This window comes from Vulpes vulpes, chromosome 5 (genome assembly GCF_048418805.1).
Source record: "Vulpes vulpes isolate BD-2025 chromosome 5, VulVul3, whole genome shotgun sequence".
Taxonomy (NCBI): Eukaryota; Metazoa; Chordata; class Mammalia; order Carnivora; family Canidae; genus Vulpes; species Vulpes vulpes.
This window is the reverse complement of record NC_132784.1, coordinates 66,007,545-66,028,279: the sequence shown is the minus strand read 5'-3', so window position 1 is coordinate 66,028,279 and position 20,735 is coordinate 66,007,545. Positions and strand designations below refer to the sequence as shown.

At 58.4% G+C, this 20,735-nt stretch overlaps 2 protein-coding genes and 1 long non-coding RNA gene across 24 annotated transcripts in view; 1 reads left to right on the top strand and 2 right to left on the bottom strand.

The window, feature by feature from the left end:
• PC (pyruvate carboxylase) overlaps positions 1-20,735 on the top strand; it is a 100,680-nt gene that overhangs the window by 73,681 nt on the left and 6,264 nt on the right. For all 22 annotated transcript variants that reach the window (XM_026004322.2, XM_072758474.1, XM_026004323.2 and 19 more), the window contains 9 exons: positions 3,944-4,079; positions 4,238-4,422; positions 4,661-4,826; positions 4,952-5,097; positions 5,259-5,376; positions 5,678-5,829; positions 7,353-7,471; positions 9,688-9,850; positions 12,116-12,298. In XM_026004322.2, the coding sequence (XP_025860107.1) occupies positions 3,944-4,079; positions 4,238-4,422; positions 4,661-4,826; positions 4,952-5,097; positions 5,259-5,376; positions 5,678-5,829; positions 7,353-7,471; positions 9,688-9,850; positions 12,116-12,298 (1,368 nt within the window). The remainder of the gene's footprint in view (positions 1-3,943; positions 4,080-4,237; positions 4,423-4,660; positions 4,827-4,951; positions 5,098-5,258; positions 5,377-5,677; positions 5,830-7,352; positions 7,472-9,687; positions 9,851-12,115; positions 12,299-20,735) is intronic.
• Positions 748-7,433, bottom strand: LOC140599030 (uncharacterized). The gene is made up of 2 exons (XR_012001644.1): positions 6,771-7,433; positions 748-6,183 (listed from the first exon to the last, which is right to left on the bottom strand). It is a non-coding gene; the product is annotated as an uncharacterized lncRNA (long non-coding RNA).
• On the bottom strand, positions 15,346-18,658 carry LRFN4 (leucine rich repeat and fibronectin type III domain containing 4). Its single transcript, XM_026004326.2, has 3 exons — positions 18,530-18,658; positions 16,735-18,093; positions 15,346-16,188 (listed from the first exon to the last, which is right to left on the bottom strand). The coding sequence occupies exons 2-3, from the start codon at positions 18,081-18,083 to the stop codon at positions 15,627-15,629; spliced, it is 1,911 nt and encodes a 636-aa protein (XP_025860111.1). The 5' UTR covers positions 18,084-18,093; positions 18,530-18,658; the 3' UTR covers positions 15,346-15,626.

The window sequence follows — 20,735 nt, the reverse complement described above, 5'->3', positions numbered from 1 at the left end:
ACCAGCACCTTTGGGTGTTCTCTGCCCTAGTGTGAGGATGACGAGGATGCCACTTGGAACAGTGTCTGAGGGAAGGCTGGCACTCCAGAGGCTGTTTTTGGGAAAGTGCCACTGTGGGGAGAGGCTGGCACTCAGGTGACTCCACGATGCCAGGGCTTGATCTCTGAGCAAGGGGCCCCATTTAATGTCAGAGGCAGCCCCTCTAGGAGGGCTGTGGGAAAGGAGTTTGGTGCTTGGAGACCTCCCCACTGCCCTCTGCTCCCATCTCAGGGACTCCACTTCTACCAGTAGATCTCGCCAGCCTCCAGCAGCATGGCTTCCTGCCTCCACAGCACCCCCTGTACCCCCACCCCCACCCAGCACTGCACAGGGCCTCTCCTCCCTCCAGGGTTAGGAGATGGGGCAAGATTCAGGGAGCAGTAGAATCTGCCCACTCAGCACCTCCCTTCAGTGCCTCCCTTTGGCCCATCCCTCAAACTCAACATACCATGAGTGGACTCTCACACATGACCCACAAATGTCCTACTTCCCGGAAGAGAGGGCTCTGTGAGGCAACCTACCTCTGTCCTGCAGGTTTCCCTCAACTGTAATTGATTCTGGAAAGGTCTCAGGAAGCACCAGGCACCTGACCCCCACACCCCTGGGTTTCAGGTCTAGGAGGAGAGTGGGATTTGACAAGGGGAGAGGCTGGGTACTGAGTTAGCCAAGTTCTAGGAAGGGTGGACATGTTATGGGAATGAGGTGACATTTTTTTTTAAGATTTTATTTATTTATTCATGAGAGACACACACAGAGAGAGACAGAGACAGAGACACAGGCAGTGGGAGAAGCAGGCTCCATGCCACACAAGGAGCCCGATGCAGGACTCGATCCTGGGTCTCCAGGATCACACCCTGAGCTGAAGGTGGCGATAAACCACTGAGCCACTCAGGGATCCCCCTGAGGTGACATTTTAGTTCATCTCTGTGTGCTTCTGTCCCAAGCCTAGCATTGGTGGGCAGGAGGGGTGGGGGGTCGGGGTCATGTGTGACTCAGCTCTACCTGGGTTCTGCGGGGCAGCATGACCTGTGTCCTTTGTCAGCCACACGAGCCCCGCCCTCCTAGCCTCCCAGACCCCGCTCTCCTTGCTCACTGATGTTTCTGTGCCTTTAACCCCAAGTGGCAGCAGGTCCTAAATCAGTCTTGGCTGCCTGCTGTCTGTCTGCTGGCTGGTAGCCTGCCTCAGACCACCTCCCTTGCAATCTTTCCTGGTCCCAGGGGGTCAGGGCAGGCTGTGAGTCACCTGCTACCTTCATGACTGGACCTCCCTGCCTCCCCTTGCTTCAGGCCCAGAGCCACTGGGGACGCCCCTTCCCCTGATTTCAGTCTTGGCCACGACCCAGGCTTCCAGCACTCTAGTGCCTGAGGCCTTTGTATCCCAGTGCCAGTGACCTCAGGCAGAGCAGCCAGCTGTCCACGGCCTCCCTGGGCAGAAGCAGCTGTTGGGTGCCTGGCTGTTGCAGGGTGAGTGCTGTGGGGAGAGCATGGGCCAGGCACACTGGGGTGGCGGGCCCTGGTGCTGCGGAGTGTGCGCAGGAATGTGGGTTGTGTGGGGCTGCATGGAGATGGAGTACCTTCTTGCTCCTGTTCTCTTCTGGGAAGCAAGTGCTAGTGTCTCAGCAGTCCTGCCATACTCAGGGCACGGGCCCATTGGCCCCCAGGATGACCCACAGAGGTTGGGGGTGGTGGTGTCCAGTTTCACAGATGAGGACATGAGGTCTTGGGAGCCTGGATCTCAGCTGGGGCAGACCCAGGCCTATGGACTCCAGGCTTGCACGCTGGGCCACCAGTGGCTGGATGGGGCTGCTCTCTGCATTCCTTTCCCCAGTGCTCTGACTTCAGGGAGAGGGCCCTGATCTATCTTTCTTCTCTGTGAACTTCTGCCTGGCTCTCTGCTGTACCCCAGGGCTTGATCTGCTTGGATGCGGGTTCAGCAGCATTTGGAGGCTTCTGTCCCAGCCCAGAGGCGGGGGGGCAGCATCTGTGAAGATCAGTCATGGTGGAATGAGCTCTGAGGCCTGCGTGGGTGTTTCAGGCTCCCTCTTTTCCTAGCTGTGAGCTGAGAGGCACTTGATGCCCACCTTCCACACAGCCTCCAGTGATCCCTTTCTGTATTTGGAAAAGGGAGCAGGAGTAGAAGGGGGTGTTTACACACAAGATGATAGGTAAGTGCCTAAGTGGTAGCAGGAGCAAACCCACCCAGGTGGGAGAAAAGCTTGGCCTCCCTGGAAAATAGTTGAAACTTCTGGAGGTTTGAGAATCTTGGTACCACTGGCCCTCAGCTGTGAGGCTGCTCATCTGTACACAGGTGAGGAAGACCCATAGCCGTCTCGTTAACCAAGAGATGAGGAAGGTGAGGTGGCCCCACTGTGTGAGGTAGAGGGGGCTCAGCCTTGCTGCCTGTGGTTTCACAGGACAAATGCTGAGTCCTTTACCTCCCCCAGGGAGACAATTCAGGCGCTCTCCTTACCTTTTTTTTCTGCAAAGATCTTCCTCCCCCTTCCGTATATGCCTTCTTAGTGCTAATTGTAAATAATACACCCCTAGTGGAGAAGATATAGACTATCTGGAGAAGATAGAGAAGGAAAAGAACAACACTGCACCAATTCTAGAATACAGGAATGAGTGACATGCTGTCTGACAGAGCTCCTTCTAGTTCTTTTCCTCACCTAAAAAAAGCTTCATGAAATCGTATTATTTACCTTTTTTAATTTCTGTAGCATCACATTATAAGCATTTCCCTTATAAATAGAGCTGTGCAAATAGTCATTCTTAATGATTTTATAATGTCTGTATAGATGCCCTATTGTTGGATCTTTAAGTGGCTTCTAATTATTTTCTATTGTAAATAATGCTGTTTTGAACATCTTTCTGCATCCATCTTGGTTCCCATTTTAGAATAATATTTCCTTGTGTTGGATTCCTAGAATGGTAACCACTGGGCCAAGGGGCATAAATATTTCAAAGGTTCTTGATAGTATTTCCAGAGAGCTTTCCAGAGAGCTGCCCTGATATCCAGACCTCACCTTGTGTGTCTGTCTCCCTAGGCCTTACCAGCACTAAATCTGATTGTTTTACAACACTGTTGCTAATTTAATAGGCAAAGTGGCACCTCCCTGTTCTCTTTTGTCCCTGGTGATTTCTGGTGAAGTGAAACTGCTCATGGTTTATTAACCACCTATTTACTGCTCTGTTGCCGCCCTTGTTCTAAAGGAGTGCTTTGCCTCTTCTTGACTTAATCCTGTGTGGTAGTTTGGGCTAGTGGGCCCGTTATCTGAAGCAGATCTCAGAGTCTTGGGCTGCTGGTGGATCCGTGAGGGGGAGATAATGCGGTGATATCTGAAGTTCAGTGCACTTTAACCCTTGGTAGAAAAGGAGGCTTCTGCCACTGTGTGAACAAGTCCTTGCTTCTAAAGTCTGACAGAGGTGTGGCTTCCTGAGAGGGCACGGTGATGCAGGTTGGCTCCTCGAGAGATCTGTCATTACCCTCATTGCCTGGCCAGGTGGAACCCTTCTGGAAGGACACAGGGGCCAGTGTGGTGTGGACAGGTCCTAAAACCCAGGCCGCTGGGCCTCACAGAAGGCATTGAAGGGGGCTCTGACAGTGTGCACACTGAGGGCACTCAGGGTCTCTGCTTGGTCCCCACAATTGCTTTAAGAGCTTGGAGTGTTGTGAAAGTTATTAGAGTGCTAGGGTGAGATTGGGTTCTGTTTGGGTTTGGCTTTTTCCCTTCCCTACAGCCAGTTGGCCCCCAAGGGAATGTTGGGTGTGGCTGGGAATTGAGGAGGGTGAGGTGCTGGCTTTCATGTGGGGCCGCTACAATGGCAGGGTGGGGTAGGACCCTCATTCTTCCTGGGAGACCCTCTTTGCCGAAGCTGCTCTAACCCAGCTCTGACTTCCCAGATGCTGAAGTTCCAAACTGTCCGTGGGGGCCTGAGGCTCCTGGGTATCCACCGAAGCTCCACTGCCCCCGCTGCCTCCCCAAATGTCCGGCGCCTGGAGTACAAGCCCATCAAGAAAGTTATGGTGGCCAACAGAGGTGAGTGCCCTTGGGGCCAGCAAGAGGAGCCACGTGTCTAGCCCAACCTTAGTGTTTCTGTTCTGCGCTAGCCCTGCGCACCAGCTCTCCACTCCCCTTCTGCTTCTGTTAAGGGCCCAGGAATCTAACATCTGGTCCCGTTGCCCCCTCCCTCCAAGGTGAGATTGCTATCCGTGTGTTCCGGGCCTGCACAGAGCTGGGCATCCGCACTGTAGCTGTCTACTCGGAGCAGGACACAGGCCAGATGCACCGGCAGAAAGCAGATGAAGCCTACCTCATCGGCCGCGGCCTTGCCCCAGTGCAGGCCTATCTGCACATCCCAGACATCATCAAGGTGGCCAAGGTGAGCTGGGCTGGGCTAGGCCTGAGTCCTGTGCCTTCCCCCCACCCAGGGCAGCCCATAGTAAGTGTCTGTGAATAGGGGACTGGGTAAATGAATCAATGAATGAATGGATGGATGGATGGATGGATGGACCGACCAGATGAAGTTGGGGGGAGATGCTTGAGCCACAGGTTTTGGGCTGGACCTGTGTGAGAGATTTTGAGAGATGCTGCATGCCTCTGACTGCTCCTGCCCCCAGGAAAACAATGTGGATGCAGTGCACCCTGGCTACGGGTTCCTGTCAGAGCGAGCAGACTTTGCCCAAGCCTGCCAGGATGCAGGGGTTCGGTTTATTGGGCCGAGTCCTGAGGTGGTCCGCAAGATGGGCGATAAGGTGGAGGCCCGGGCCATCGCCATTGCTGCAGGTACATGTGGTGGACAAGCAACTGTGGCCCGCACAGCTCGAGAGGGGCTGTCTAAGGAGGGTCTGATGGGTTCGGGCAGAGATTCCAGCCTGTTACAGAGGACCCACATGCCTCTCTCCCTACAGGTGTCCCTGTGGTCCCTGGCACAGATGCCCCCATCACTTCCTTGCATGAGGCCCATGAATTCTCTAACACCTATGGCTTCCCCATTATCTTCAAGGCCGCCTATGGAGGTGGGGGGCGTGGCATGAGGGTCGTGCACAGTTATGAGGTGAGCAGAAGCCCAGGGCTGGGAGCAGAGCAGGGAGCCCCGCTGGCCTGTGAGGCCACCTGCAGAACAGAGCCTGGGGTTCCCAGAGTGGGCGGGGGTCCCGCAGAGGGTGAGGCTGAGCTACAGGGCCCAGTGTCTGCTCAGCTTGCCTGCCCTCTCAGGAGCTGGAGGAAAGCTATAACCGGGCCTACTCGGAGGCCCTGGCCGCCTTTGGGAATGGGGCGCTGTTTGTGGAGAAGTTCATTGAGAAGCCACGCCACATCGAGGTGCAGATCCTGGGTGAGTGGGGGCGTTCACGGGGCCACCACACGAGGCAGGAGCCAAGTGGGCTTGATCTTTCTGGGCTCACCACAGCTGGTGTCCAGGAGCCACCCCTCAGGAAGAACCTCCCCTGGGAAGGCCAGCCATGGAGGCTGGACTGGTCAGGGCCCAGGCCTTGGTGCTGACCGTTTCCCTCCTGACTGCCCCAACTGCCGGGGGCAAGCATGGATTGGCCCCAGGAGGCTATATGGGATTGGTGGGTATTTAGGAAGTGTTTAGGTCCCAGGAGACACTGAGGCCAGCTTACCTTTCACTGTAGGAGACCAGTACGGGAATATTCTGCACCTCTATGAGCGAGACTGTTCCATCCAACGGCGGCACCAGAAAGTGGTTGAGATTGCTCCTGCAGCCCACCTGGATCCCCCGCTTCGGACACGGCTCACCAGTGACTCTGTCAAACTTGCTAAGCAGGTGAAGGGCAGGGGCCTTCTGGGACAGTCTCCTTCATGGAGATAAGGAGCCTGTACCTGTGGCTTCCTCTGAACTCCTGCCAGCTTAGGCCTCGTAGCCAGTAGTCATGTCCACATGTGGACAATCTGCTAGGGAGCAGGGAGGCCCCAAGTGACTGGCTCTGGTAGACAGAGGTGAGGACTGTCTGGGGAAGAGAAAGCGCTAACATGGGATTTGGATCCTCGCTGTGTGAGAGCAGAGGTGCCAGGCCCAGAGACCAAGCTTGGAGTCCAGAAAGGCTGAGAAGAGGAAGGGAAAGAGGTTTCCAGCCACTCCCTCTGCACAGATGGAGCTCTGTGTGGCACTGCCTCACTCCTGAAACAAAAGGAATGAGATCCAGTGGATTCTGTCAAGATTAAGAAACATTACTAAGGCATTTCCTATCATTCATTCTTGACTGGCCCCTGCATCACCTTTATTGCCACCCATCGAATCCTCAGGTCCTCCTCCTCCTGCCAGTCTTTGCTCTACTGGGGCGTGGAGGTAGGAGATGGCAGGTGGTTCCCCAACAGTGACCTGCCCCCAGGCCTGCCCAGGAGAGCACCTGCCGTGGCCAGGCCTGTAGCAGGGGGCCCCCCCTCTGTTCTTCTGGGCCCTCCTGAACCCACCCCCTCTCAGAGTCGGAGTATCCTGCCCCCACCTCTACCTCCCTTCCCAGGGCCCCGAATGAGAGCATCTTCTCAAATCTGCCTTCTTCGGCACCCAGGTGGGTCCCCGGGTGCTGCTCTCCTTGCAGAGCCTGGCCCCCTCAGACCTTTCGGGCAGCAGATGATTCTATGACCTTCCCCAGCTGAAAGAGAGGGTCAGCACTCACAGGGAAGCTTCAGACACAGTTAATATAAGGCTTGGTTAGGATCTAATTTAGAGTTGCCATTTGGGTTATTTCATATGAGTAATCTTACCTGGAATTGGGTCTAATTCATTGGCTTAGGCAGTGTGTCCTTCTGTAACAGGTCTGAGGGAGCTCACTGAAGTCTACTTTGTGGTTCTGGCAGGACAAGAGTGAGACTGGAAAGAGGGTTGAATTTTGTATTAGAAGGATCATCACTGCTGGTTCCTCTCAGAGGACACCTCTTTGGGTCATGGTCAGAGGTCCTGGTGATGCGTAGAGCAGAGGGGAACTTTCTGAAAACCCTCTGAGAATGAGAAGGTCCAGCAGAGACTGGGGTGCGTGGTGGGGCCTGTCCACTGGGGAGGGTTCTGAGTGCAGCTGCCAGTGGCAGCTCCTGACTTGTTGCCTCAGAGAAGCTGGGTGCAGTCGCCAGAGGCTGGGACTTCAGCCCCTTCAGCCCAAGGAGGAAGGGAGGGGCGTGAGCTGCAGGCACTTGCCCTAGGGGCAGGGCTGTTGAGGCTGGGAGTGCAGTCTGTTCTTTCTGGAACCGGCCAATGGTTGTGGCTGAGCCAGAGTGGCTGTCAGGGCCCAGTCAGGGCCCAATCGGTCCCACCCTGCTGATTGATGTCTTGCTGACACGGCCGCCCCACAGGTGGGCTACGAGAACGCAGGCACGGTGGAGTTCCTGGTGGACCGGCATGGCAGGCACTACTTCATCGAGGTCAACTCTCGCCTGCAGGTGGAGCACACAGTCACCGAGGAGATCACCGAGTGAGTGGGTGGGGCTTCAGGGGCGGGGCACTTCTGAGGGCGGGGCAGCTTCCAGGTTTCCCATAAAATCCACATATTGGGGGGGGCATTTAGTGGGGACTCGGCCCACCCCCCACTGTGGTAGAGAGCAGTTAAGGATCTAGGTACTTTTTACAAAAATTATTAGAAAAGCATTACATGTGGGGTACCTGGGTGGCTCAGTCAGGTAAGCAGCTGACTCTCGATTTTGTCTCAGGTCATGATCTCAGGGCTGTGGGATGGGGCCCTGGAGCCTGCTTAAGATTCTCTCTAAAAACAAAAGAAAGAAAAGCATCATATGCTTATCATAAAAATGAAGGAGCAAATAAAAAAACGATTCAGAGCCCCACTTTCAGAACCAGGCTGCTGAGGAGGCTGGGGCTAGTGCCCCAGAGGAAAGTCTAATCCTTCCATATTTCAGATGAGGAGTGGAAGCTCAGGTCAAGAGAGTTGCCAGCCCAGCAGAATTGTCAGTGTCGACCCTAACTCTCCTGGTTTTGTTCCATTTTTATTTTACTATATACGTATTTTGACACAATTGAGATGTTATGTGTAGAGTTCCTCTTCTACTTTTAAAATTAGTATTAGTTGAAGGCATCCTCCAGGCCAGTAGTCTTTCTAGAACTGTAGATGTGTGTTTCATGACTTCCCAAAATGGCCCTCCATTGCTAGCGGGTCAGATCGTTTCTGGTTTTTGTGGCTCGTAAAGGGTGGTCACACCATTTTTGTGTCTATTTTAAATCTTTTCCTTCGCCCCTGAAGGGTGGGGATAGACTCTTACAGTGCAGTTACTCAAGCAAAGCCTAATCAGGTTTCCAGATTGCTTGTATCAGTTTGTGCTCCACAAGCACTGAGTACAGACCTTTAAAAAATCTCCTTTTATAAACCATTCAGTTGTTTCAGGATCATATTTTGAGCCATTTAAGTGTGAAGCCTTGGCTTTGGGCCAGCACATCTCACGCTGGAACTTTTCTGACAGTTTGTTCCTCCCCTGACCCCCACCTGAGATTGAGGATGCTGTGGGGGCGCCTGCCTTTGCCCAGCAGGCACACACAGGCCTCCAGACGCCTTGTTCTCTTGAGGTAAAGGCTGAATTGAGGTGGCCGCTCCAGCTTCAGATTCTGACTCCATGAGACTTTGCCCCATTGTGCCACTATAAACTCACTGTCAATCTTGGGCCTGCCACAAGCCTGCTCTGTTAAGGATGGAAGCCTGTGCTTGCTCTGGAGTAGGGGTTTTGTGTCCAACACAGACCAGGGTGCAGGTTCCTCCCTGGTCACTGGCCACGCAAAGCTTGGGTGAGCTGCAGCCTCTCTGACCCTCAGGCTCCTCCTCTGATGGGAATGACAGATTCAGAGTATCACTGTGGAGCACAGGCTGGAAAAGAACACAGCCTTAATTAAGCCCGTGGTACATGGACATAGGGACGCCCGGTAGTCATTGTCACTCCCATGAAATGCTTTAGTGGCAAGTACAGGACCTGGGAGAAGATCTTCCAGTGCCGTTTACAGGCTATCCCTGCCACAAGCCTCAGTGACAATACATTTATGACCCTGAGTTTGTTTTTTTTGTAATAGCTGTTCCACTTGGATTTGTCACTGTCCTTAGGAGCATGGCAGTCAGTGAGGCTGAGCTTATAAAATCATGCACATTTGGAGAGCTTTGTGCACTGAGATCTTCTTTAGGTTGGGGTCTCAGGCAGGAGCCCAGCCTTGACACACCTCCTGGGCGGAAGGCACTCTCACCGAATCATGTCCCCTCACAGCCTCTCCCTACAGCCCTCACAACCCTGCTCTCCCACCAACTCCCTCCCCTCCCCCCATCAGGGCGTAGTACCTACCACTCTCAGCATGAGCAGTTGAGCCTTCAAATCAGGCTTCACCAAGGTTGGGTCGGGGGAGGTGGGAGGATGGAGAGACCCTAGGAGAGGTTAGGGCAGAGTATGGGGAGGCATCGTTTGGTGGGAGGGACTCTATGAAATATGTAGATATTTCAGCTGGCCCCCCCTCCAGCTGCCCTCTTCTTACTCACACTGCCCAGAGTTCCCAGCCCCCATGGGCCCAGGCAGGGGCCATAGGTCTGGGTGGAAGGATCCTGCTGCCCCAGCTCATGAATGAAGAGCTGGCAGGCAGGGATGGGGATCACCCTCCCCATCCATCCCCTGCCTCATGCTCCCCTTCTCCCTAACCCCCCTGCAGTGTGGATCTGGTTCACGCCCAGATCCATGTGGCTGAGGGCCGGAGCCTGCCTGACCTGGGCCTGCGGCAGGAGAATATCCGAATCAACGGTTGTGCCATTCAGTGCCGGGTCACCACCGAGGACCCTGCACGCAGCTTCCAGCCCGACACTGGCCGTATCGAGGTAGGCCAGCATTCGGAGCATGCACCGGCATGGTCTGGGTGGGAAGACCCTCCTGTGGGCCCGGCAGGGAGTAAGAACCCTCGCTTTGGTTGGCTTAGGGTACACAGGAGCCAGGCTCTGTCCAAAAATAAGGGAGAGCCTTCCAGGGGGAGATTGCCATGAACACAGACGAAGAAACCAGTGAGTGAATTGTGCAGAACAGGGAGCAGACCGGTTAGGTGGAGCCAAATGTAAGCTCCCCAGAAACGAAGCCCAGGCCCTGGACTTTGGCTTCTTACGAGAGCCCAAAGACAGAGTAGTAGCCTCTGTCCTTTGTGGTTGGCAAGGCAGAACCCAAGGATTACTGCAAAGAATTGGGGCCCAGTTGTCCCAGTGGAGGGGATAGGCCAGTGGGTCCCAGTGGAGGGGCCCATTAAAGGATGAATGAGGGAGTCAGGGAAATTGTGGAGGGCAGGGAAGAGGCAGGCTTGGGCCACCAGTGGCTAGATGGCCAGCTGTGGAGGTGGACCTGCCATGCCTCTGCCCCAGGAGTATCTCCCACACGCCCTCTCTTTTCTCAGCACAGACAGCCCCCCATCCACACGCCTTCCCTCCCCACTCCCAGCCTCTGGATCTGCTTGGGGCAGGAGCCCTCTGAACTGCTGGGGTGCCTGTTTCCTGGCCCTCTAGCTCATGCTGGCTAAGAATACCTCTTGAACCTGCACATCAGCAGCGCTGCTCCCAGCTCTGCAGGTTTACTGCCTCCCCATCTGGTCTGAGCCTCCAAGGAAGTGGGACATGTGCGAGAGCTCAGGTTCTGGTCCAGGGAGAAGCCCAGGATGATTTTGAGACAAATACTGGGCTTCTGAGAAACAAGTGATGTGGGAAGGGAAAGGGAATATCTGGATTCTGAAAGTTGCAGAATTCTGGGAGTCCTGAGACAGCTGCCACTGGAATTCCATTTCTGGAACAATTCAAGTCCATAGGTGGGGGCAAGTGCTAAGGCTGGAGCGCTGTCTAGTGGGCCCGCCCCTGACTTCTCTGCCCTCAGCGGGGAAGGGGCAGCCCTGCGACGCGCCACTGCCTTCCTGCACCTCCACTTCCAAGGCCTGGCTCCTCTGAGCCTGGTTTACCACAGAATATTTTTAGCTGACAGTTCCTGCTCACAGCTGAGTGTTCACCCTTAAATATTTTATTAAGTTCCTTTTTATCGAACACAGGCCTGTGTCCCTTAGAAGCGGAAACATGGTGCAGTGGGTGTCCCAAGCCCCTTGGGCTGTCCCTCCCACTCCCCATCCTCCTACCTCACTGGTGCCTCACAGGGGTCCCCTGGCCCCAGGTGAAGGCTCTCCCTGCAGGAACTCACCCCTGTTCTCATCACAGATGTTCATGTGTGTACCAGTTACCCCAGACATCCTAAACCCCTGTCCCCCCAGGACCCTGTCTCTGTCCAGGCTTGGACTTGGAACCCCCCCTTCACCCCCCAAATCTGCCTCTGGGACCCGTCCTCTTCTGCCCTGCTTCCCTCTCTCGCATGCGAGTATGCACCTGTTCTCCCAAGAACTCTGCATCCAGCCCCTCTTGCCATTCTCAGCTTTTCCTCTGCCTCTCCTCCTTGTCCCTTCCATTCTCCCCTTTTGAAGGAAGGGGAAGTGAGGGGACACCGAGGCCTTCCTCATCATTTCACTGTATATGTTAAAACAAAACACCTCAGCTTGCCTTCCCTTCTTGGCCTGCTCATGCCCTGCAGTGTCCCTGTCACTAATCTGAATTTGTACGTTTGTCTACGGCCTTGCCCAGCAGGCTGGGAGCCCCCTGTGGACAGGGACCCTCTTTTAGCTGCTCACCCTGGTGCCCACAAATGCTGTGGGATGAATGAATTTGAAAGGCAAGAGGGTTAGGCAGGAAGGCGGGTGGGAGGTTGGGGGCTTTGGCTCCTGCCTGCCCAGGGCCCCTGTCTGTGCTCTGCTGAGCTCTGTGTCAGCCCTGAGCTCTGGGCGTATAGCCCTGGGACTGGGAAGAGCAGGGGCTCCCCTGTTCCCCCTCTTTCCTCTTCCCCTGCCAGCTCTCAGGGAGAAGGAAGCAGTTACTGGCACCCAGAGCACGCAGTACACCCCTGGCTTTGTTGGCGAAAACTAGGCAGAACTTCACAAGCCAGAGTTGGTGCACCTATGCTAGGAACAGCCCCCTGCCACATCCGCCCTTGTCCAGCCTGGGGTGGGGGTGGGGCACATCTTGACTCCTGCTTAAGACCCAGTTCCTGACCCTGCTCACCTGTGCCCACAGGTGTTCCGGAGCGGAGAGGGCATGGGCATCCGCCTGGATAATGCATCTGCCTTCCAAGGAGCTGTCATCTCCCCGCACTATGACTCCCTGCTCGTCAAAGTCATTGCTCATGGCAAAGACCACCCCACGGCCGCCACCAAGATGAGCAGAGCCCTTGCGGAGTTCCGAGTCCGAGGTGTAAAGGTGAGAGAGGCTGTATGCTTTGCCTGCTTTCTAGTCGCTCACAGTCCCGCTCAGTTCTGTCCCTCTGCTGCACGGGGACTCTCCCAATCGCTCTGCCTCTGCTGGTGCCAGGCCCCTCAGCCTCCTGGGAGTAGGCCTCGGCATCAGATGCTCAGGGGACTCTCGGCCAGAGACAGGAGACTTGTTCCGGGGAGCCCCACACTCCTTCTTGCCCTTCTTAGGTGAGATCACATGGAGTCTGTGTTCAATCCACATATTGTAGGCCTCCTTCTGGAAATTCTGATCCCGCATGTTGGGGTAGAGACCCCAGTTTTGAACAAGCTCTCAGGAATTCTGAGTCCCAGGAAAACCCTGGGTGAGAGCACAAGCCTGTGTGGATGAGGTCACTGGGCATAAAATGAAACCCTTGTCTGCCCTCACAGCTCCCATCCCCTGGCCTGGCACCAGCATCATGTTGGTGCTTTTGGGACAGCGAGGAAGGGAGGCTGCAGCTGGGAGGCCTGAGCAAGGGCAGAGTGGGGCACATTGCCCATCCTCAGGGCGTTCCTAGCCCAGCTGTCAGGCAAGGACCTGAGATGCTCGTCAGCCCCTCGGTGCCCCCTCTGTAGCTAGAGATGAAGCCACAGCCACATACTGCCTTGGCCTTGAGGGCCAGCACTGCCTCCATATATGTGGGCATCCCCTGGGCAGATGCTGCCAGCAGACACTCTGCGGCACAAGAGCAGGAAGGAGGGCTCTGCCCTCAGTGGACTGTGCCACCCGGCCCAACCATGGGGGTGGTTTCTGGGCAGACCAGCCCTCAGCCTCTCCTGGGAGTGCCCAAAGGATGGCGCCCAACGCAGAGGATGCCCTCTCTGGCCTGCCCTGCACAGAGGCGCAGGGTGTGTGTGCTGAGGTGCTGGCTGATGTCCCCCTTGTGTCACCTTCTCCTCTCGGCTGCCTCCAGTCCTGCCTGGGGTCCAGGCTCGGCTGGTGAGGTCAGGGCATACTGTCCTCTCACCTGCTGGTCTGGCTATGTGGTGTGTCCTGGCAGGAGCCCTGGTAGGTGCAGAAGCCTCTCGAAGCATGTGGTGTGGAAGGAGGGAGGAAGCATACCTGTGGGGTCAGGGCTTGGTCAGCCATCTCTCCTCAGGCCCTTGGCCCACCTTAGAGGGAATGGCTGTTCCCTGGGTGTTGGGGCATCTCTGTGCACTTCTGTGGGAAGCCTCGGGGCTCCTGGTCTGGGGGCTATTCTCTGCACAAGTACAGAGACGTGTTGTGGCATCATGTGTTCAATGTGCTGCTCTCTGAGGGGCCTTAGGTTTCCCCATATGGTGTCTTAGGGGTGCTTTGGGGGCCGGGTGGCTAGTATGCATCGTGGCCCTGCCTGCCTGCCTTTGTGGCTCTTATTCTTACTGGTAAGCCCGGCTGGCCCTTGTGCTTGTGCCCCTGGGCCACTGGGCCTTTCACCTGCCCTACAGCTGGCAGGCTCCTGCACACCTAGTGTCTGAGAGCCCTGAGGGCGGAGAAGGGAGACCAGAGCCTTGTGGCTGACAAGGAGGAAGCCTTGGGACACGTGTTTCTGGTTCCTTGGGGCACCAGAGTCCTCCCCAAATGTGCACCCTGACTAGGCCGCTGGCTCATGCCACCTCTAGAGCCTCCCGCACCCAGCACCTTGCAGCACCTTGCACCTTCTCATCTTACACACCATGGGCCCTCCCTCCCCTCTGTCCTGTGCCACCTCTGCCTTCACCCTACAGCCCCTTAGAGGGCCCATGCTCTCCTGCTATTCTGTTTAGGACCTCGTTTCATTTAATTAAACCAGGATCTCTCTTGAGCCACACCCAGGTATGTGTTCTGGGGCTGGGAGGACAAGCGCACATATGTCAACACCGTGCAAACCCACAATTGTGTGAGCTTGGCTAGCACACATGTGCACACACACACCTGTTGTTCCAGTTTTCCTAGGGGCTGCCCATTAGAACCCTGGTGGGCCTCAGAGAAATGTCCATGCACCCCTTGGCACATGTACTGTGGCTGCCACAACCTGGGCACCTTTATAGGCTGTGGGGTGCCTCACTGGGGCCCAGGCACCTGCATGTTCTTAAAGCATCTGGTTGCACCTAGCCCAGCGGAGAGCCACACATCTGCAAGTATTTGTGTCTGGAGCACGGATTTCCTTCAGCTGACACTTGGAGCTGTGATTGTTCAAAGGCTGGCAGAGCCTGTGCCCGGGGCCAGAGGCTGGCAGGGGTCTTGGGTCGAGAGGAGGCAGAGCAGGGCATGCCCACTCCCCCCAAACTCCAGCTCCTTGGGGTGGGGAACAGAAGCAGGGCAATGGCCCTGTGGGTGTGGGCACCCCCTTCCTAGTGTTTACCCCTCCAGTGTCCAGCAAGGGTTTGACTCAGTCTTTCAAGATAAGCCCAGAGCAAAGCCACAGGATGGGGAGTGGAGGGCATCAGTGGAGCAGCTGGGAGCTCAGGGCCTCTAGCACTGATGAACCTTCCAGAAGGTCTTGGGCTGATAGGGCAGTGGGATTCCAAGCGTATTCCAATCCCTCCAGGATAACATTTTACAAATCCAGAAGATGCCCTGAGAGACGGTGAAAGAGGTTGTCCCTGATGGAAGCCATGGGGGCCTTCCTACTGAGTTAAAAAGACTGTTACCAGAGAAGGTCCCTTTGCCCTGAAGGGCTGTGCCACATCCCCTGTGCCCCTGTTGCCACTCTGTGTACCATGACATCCATGCCTCCATGAGGATGTCAATCCCCTCCATGTCCTGCCAGGAAGGGGTATTTTCTTCCCTCACAGACATAAGCCCAGGGCCCAGAGGCTCAGTCACAGCCCTTCCCCTTCTCTAGGTGCTGGTCCAGCTCACTTGGGACAGGAGGTACCAGCCCCAAGCACTTGGCCATTAGACAGATGAGGATGAGGGCACACACCCCAGGCTGTTTGGGCCACCTCTATGGGGCTAGCAGCCCCAGGCCTGACCCTGTCCTGTGTGCCTCTACTGGCCCATGCGTTCCCCTCCACTCTCAGGGAGCCTAGCAGGATGAGACAGGCTAGCACTGAGGTGTACCCAACAATTTTATTATAAAGAAAAACAAGACTTCCGCTTGGTGGCTGCAGCCCCTGCCTTGGTGGCTGTGAGCACCTGTTGGAGGAACACGGGTCTGGAGGCCAGAACCAGGGATAGGGCCCCCCGTCCTGCCAAGTACAAAGGGAGCCTGAGGTACCAAGGGTAAAATCAGGAGAGACTCCCAGGCAACGCTGACCCACCAGGCCCCGCAGCTGCCCACCCCATGCCCTCTGCCCCTTCCCCAGCCCACCCTGGGCTGACTCCCTTCCCATCACACCACACTCTCCTCCAGCTGCTCCATGCTGCCCCCCACCCCCCGGCACCCAGCCCCAAGCAGCCCCCCATGCACGGAGTGGCTCCTCCGGGCCCAGGCCCCTCCAAGGCGCCTGGCATAACCGTAGCACCCGCTGGCGTCTCCCAGGTCCAGGGAGCAGCTGCGTTGGGGCCGAGGTGGTGGGCTTCGTGGCGGGTGGGCCTTGGGCGTGGGGCTGGGGCCTCCATTGGTCTGGGATTGGACGTGGCTGAGCTTGAGGGGGAGGCGGCCATTCCCGGCCCCCCGGCCCCGAACCAGCAAGGCCACAGTGAAGACCAGTAAGGCAGCCACCAGCACACCCCCCACGGCCACGGTCAGGGTCCCGCCCAGCACATGGGCCTGCAGGGCGTGGCACAGGGGTGCAGCCGGTAGCGTGGAGAAGTGGGCACAGCCCAGCAGCCTCGTGGCTGTGAGGTCGGAAGGTCCAGCGGCAGGTGACAGGGCCAGCAGGCAGAGGTCATAGTCGGCACCAGGGACTAGGTGCTTCAGCAGGAAGTGGTGGCTGGAGGCTGGGACGATCCTGTGGGCAAGGGTGGGTGATCAGAGCCTGGGTCCAGGCTCTGGCCCCAGCTTACACCCCTTCACTGCACACCTCCCACCTTCACTGCATGCTCCCAGGTCCAGCTCAGATCACTCCTCTCCCCTAGGACCACATGGGCCTTGTCTGTTTACTCAAGAAGGCAGAAAAGCCAAGACAGGCATGCATGTGTGCAGCTGGACAGTGCAAGGGGACAGGCAGGCATATGTGTTGATGCACAAGCCCAGGGCAAGCCAGGGAGGTGGTGGAGAGTCACGTTGTCAGAGCCAGAAAGACCACACGTATGTGTGGCCCAGGCTGGTGTGCTTAAATGCAGAGACCAGATGCCAGGAAGCCTGTACTTGCTCAGCCACACCAAGAGACTTCATGGGGCACTTCCCACCTCTCCCTGGTGCCTGCCCCTCCTCTCTCCCTGCAGGCAGCTCAGAAGCTGAGGAGGGGTGAATGGAGGTGGCTGAGTCCCGGGAGGGGTGAGGAGGGGCAACTGGGAGTGAAGCAGGGGCTGCGGGCTGCAAAGTGCATCCTCACCGGTAGATGAGGGTCTCGTCCTCGCTGCTGTTGTACTGGATTTGGAACATCCACACGGGGTCTGCTGGCCGCCCTGGCCCCCAGCTCACAAGCCCTGAGGTGGCAGTCACCTCCGTCACCTGCACAGCCGGCTCAGACTCGAGTGTCCCCTCGCCCTCAGCAGCGGTGCGGGCTGAGGCAGCAATGTCCGAGGGCCCAGGGCGGCCCCCCTCAGTGCTGCCATTCCCACCATGGGGCAGGGCCAGCACTCGTAGCTCTACGTGGGCTGTGGCCTCACCAGCAGGGTTGGTGGCAATGCACGTGTAGCCCCCCGCGTCCCCAGATCCTGTCACCCCAATCTCCAGGGTCCCGTTGGGGAAGGCCCGGGCTCGAGAGGAGTTGCCAACCAGCCGGTCATCGGGGCCAACCCAGTGCATGGTGGGCGCAGGGTCGCCAAGGGCCCGGCACCGCAGCGTGGCCCGCTGGCCCTCCAGCACCCAGAGGCGCTGTGTGTGGCGGGCAATGAGCGGAGGCTCACAGGAGAACTCGCCCTCGGGCACTGCCCAGAAGTAGCGACCAGCCAGGCCTGGAGGGGAGGCGCACGTCTCTAGGTCGTCAGGCCGGGCCAGCCGCCGCAGCCACAGCAGCTCGCAGTTGCAGTGCAGGGGGTTCCCGCTGAAGCTCAGCACCAGGGGGGCAGGCGAGGCCTCTGCGTCGCGCCCCCGGGAAAAGAGCGGGTCGGGTGCCAGCGTGGCCAGGCGGTTGGAGGTAAGGTCAAGACGGGAGAGCTGGCCGAGCTGTGCAAAGGCACCCGGGGGCAGTGCATCGATGAGGTTGTGGTCCAGGTTGAGGGTGTGCAGGGCAGGCATGGCACCGATTCCGGCCCAGGGTACCTGCCGCAGGTTGTTGTAGGACAAATCCAGGTCCTCTAGGCTGTCCAGGAAGTCATCGAAGGCCCCAGGTGAGATGCGGCCCAGCTGGTTGCCACTGAGGATGAGGTGCTGCAGGTTGACAGGGCCCCGTAGGCTGCCGGCGCCCAGCTCCACCAGCCTGTTGCCATCCAGGTGCAGGGAGCGCAGGCTTTCCAGGTCCCCAAAAGCGCGGGCCCCGATGCGGGTGATGGCGTTTCGGGACAGCGTCAGGTCCACCAACCCTGTCATGTTTCGAAAGTCTGGTGGCCCCAAGGCCTGGATGAAGTTGTCAGCCAGCCGCAACTCCACTGTGCGCCGGTCCACGTTGGGTGGCACAAACAGCAGGCCTCGGTGGGCACAGAGGGTGCTGAGCGATTCGGAAAGGTTCTGGCAGACACAGGGCAGGGGGCAGGCGGCCGCTCCACTGGCCAGCAGCAGCAGCAGGAGTGGCGGGGCCATGGTGAGTGCCCTGTAGGGAAGGGCCAGGGCCCCAGGCACAGGTGGGGCTGGGACAGGTGTTGGCTGTGCCGGTGGCCCAGTCCCAAGGGCCAGCTTCCAGAGTCTGGCCCACGTGGGGGTCAGGGTCAGAGGCCCAAGGGGCCCCCCAGGGCTGAAAGAAGGCCGGGGCCTGCAGGGCCAGGCCCCCCCCCCAGAGTAAAGGTCACATTTCCCAAGCCGGTAGGGGGGTCCTGGCTCTGGGGATGGGGTGCAGCATGAGGCAGGAAGCGGAGGTGGACACTAGAGCAGGGAGGGTCCCGGAACTTCCTTTCTCTGGCGTCTCCAGGAACCGCCAGCCCCCTCCCTCCGCGCCATCCCCTCCCCCGCCGGGGAAGGCGCCCCCCCAAGCCCCTCCCGTCGCCCCTCCCTGGCCATCCACCGCTGCTGTGCCCCGGCGGCCCCCTCACCTGGTGTCTGTAGCTCAGGGGGCGCGGGCCGGCCTCCCCGCGGGCCTGGCCAGCCCCCGCCGACTCCAGGCCGCTCTCCCGCGGGGGCGAGGCCAGGGGCTGACCGGCCGCCCGCCGCGCGCCCTCCTGCCCATGGCGCTCGGGCCCGCGGCCCCGGCTCACTCGGTTCCCGGCACCTTTTCCCGGCGGCTCGCGGCGGCGGTGGCGGCGACAGGCAGGCGGGTGCGCGCCGGCGAGCACGCGCTCCGCGGACACGCACGTGGAGGGCGGACAGGGAGGGGCGCACCGGGATCCACCCGGGCCGGCTGGCTCCCGAGGTCACGGGGACACGCGGCCACTGCAGCGCCCACGGGTGGCTCCTGGTCACGCCCGAGGCCCGGGCCGGCGCGGGCCCGCCGCGCAGTCCCCCGGCGCTGCCGCAGCGCACTCACCCTGGCACAGGCGCGCGCGCCCCCGGCCACCCTGGCGCCCCGGCATCCTGCACCGCACGGGCGCCCGCCGCCGCCGCGCGAACCGTCACTCTGCAGACAGCCAGACAAAGCGCCAGCTCGCGGGCCCCTTCACCATCTCCCAGAGACGGGAGCCTGTGTCACATGTCGCTGGGCACCCTCCCCAGCACACCCACACATGCCCACACACCCACAAGTCCCCGCACCCACAGACAGGGCCGGGCGCAAACCCGCACTGTTGTTGGGACCCTCACAGACACACGCTGAAGGTCATAACCGTTCTGCATCACCGAGTCACGTGGAGGGTCCCCAACAGGCAAGGGGCCTGGGGTGGGGGTGAGGGGCTGGGGCGACGCCCCCGGCAGGCCTGCTGCGGGGTGGGGCAGAGAGGGCTCGGCCTCCCGGCTGGCGCCGTGCCCCGCCCCTCCCTTCCCTTCCCGGGCTCCCTGCCCCGCCCGGCACGCTCGGGAGCCAACCGGTCTCTGCCTCCGGCCCGATTGGTCTGCGCGGCGCCGTTTCCCAGCAGGCCGGCGGTGGCACGCCGTTTGAAGCTGTGCGTCAGTGGTCCTCGCCGAGCCGGCAGCCCCTCCCTCCCCCTTCTGCCCCGGTCGGGCCGTTTCTCTGGGAGAGCGGCCCAGGGTGAGCTCGTCTGGGCTGCGAGAAAGGGCTCCCGCTGGGGGTTGAGATCCCCGCTTCCTCGCTTCCTGCCTCCGGTCGTCGGGGCTTGGGTGGGCGCGCTGAGTGCTCGGACCCAGGTTGCGCCCTTCGGCCGTTGGGAAACAGGGGAAGTCACCACTTTCTCCAAGTATCTTCTAGTCCTTAGGCCACCTGGACACCCCCGACTCCCGTCCCTTTCCCTTCCTTTCAGACATGATTCCTAGGGGCCGGGTAGGCCAGCCCCCTGGGAAACATGGAATTCTGATTCTGCCTGGTAGAGTAGGTAACCTTGGGCAAGTTATTTAACCACTGAAACACTACCCGTCTTGGCCAAGGGGTATTAATTGCACATACACTTACCTCCTAAGGCCGAGAGTAGAGATGTGGCCCGTGAGGGGCGCAGCCACCTGTCAGCTGGAAGCTGTTCTTAACTGTTGCCACCCCATGGGCCCCAGCTGTTGGATTTGTAAAATGAAAGCACTGAATTCCAGCCCAGGTCCACTCTGGTGCTCAGTAGCATGGGCTATCTTTGTTCCTCATTTCACCTTCCAGATGTTTCATTCTAAACATACAAATCTACTAGCATCCATCACAAGCGGCTCTGTGCTGGGAGTTAGGGTACTTGAGGAACCAGATGGGCCTGGTTCCTGCTGGCATCCAGCTCACAGTACATAAGGACCACCCATCCCCCACAGAGTTACAAAGGGGGAGGGGGGGCCTACAAATGGGAAATGTAGGGTGGAAGAGGGGAGGCCTCTGAGAATGCCTCTTATCCCTGTGCGGTTCCAGGTTCTTTAGATGGCTTAATTGAGTTTATCTCTTCAGATGCCATGCTTTGGTCCAGTTGAAATGTTTCCATCTCTTTTTTAGGAGGGGCAGCCACTAGTTTCAGGGACAGATAGGCAGATCTGTCACACCAGTGGCATGAGGCAATGTTGGCTGGGTCTGCAATGACTGTGGGGGAGACAACCTTCCCATCTGGGCCTCCAGGTGACAGCCCAATGTGGGGGGGGGGGGGGCAGGTAGAATTTCTGAGTAGCAGCAGGGCTCCTCAGCCCATGCAGGGCCTGGAGTCCCTGTTGAAGTTGCCAACAGAGGTC

What these genes read in the sequence shown, in the direction of transcription:
- LRFN4 (XM_026004326.2), bottom strand. Translation starts at nt 18,083, where the DNA reads ATGGCCCCGCCACTCCTGCTGCTGCTGCTGGCCAGTGGAGCGGCCGCC. An exon ending in GACGAGACCCTCATCTACCG is followed by an intron (nt 16,189 to 16,734) that starts GTGAGGATGCAC and finishes CCTTGCCCACAG; the next exon opens with GATCGTCCCAGCCTCCAGCC.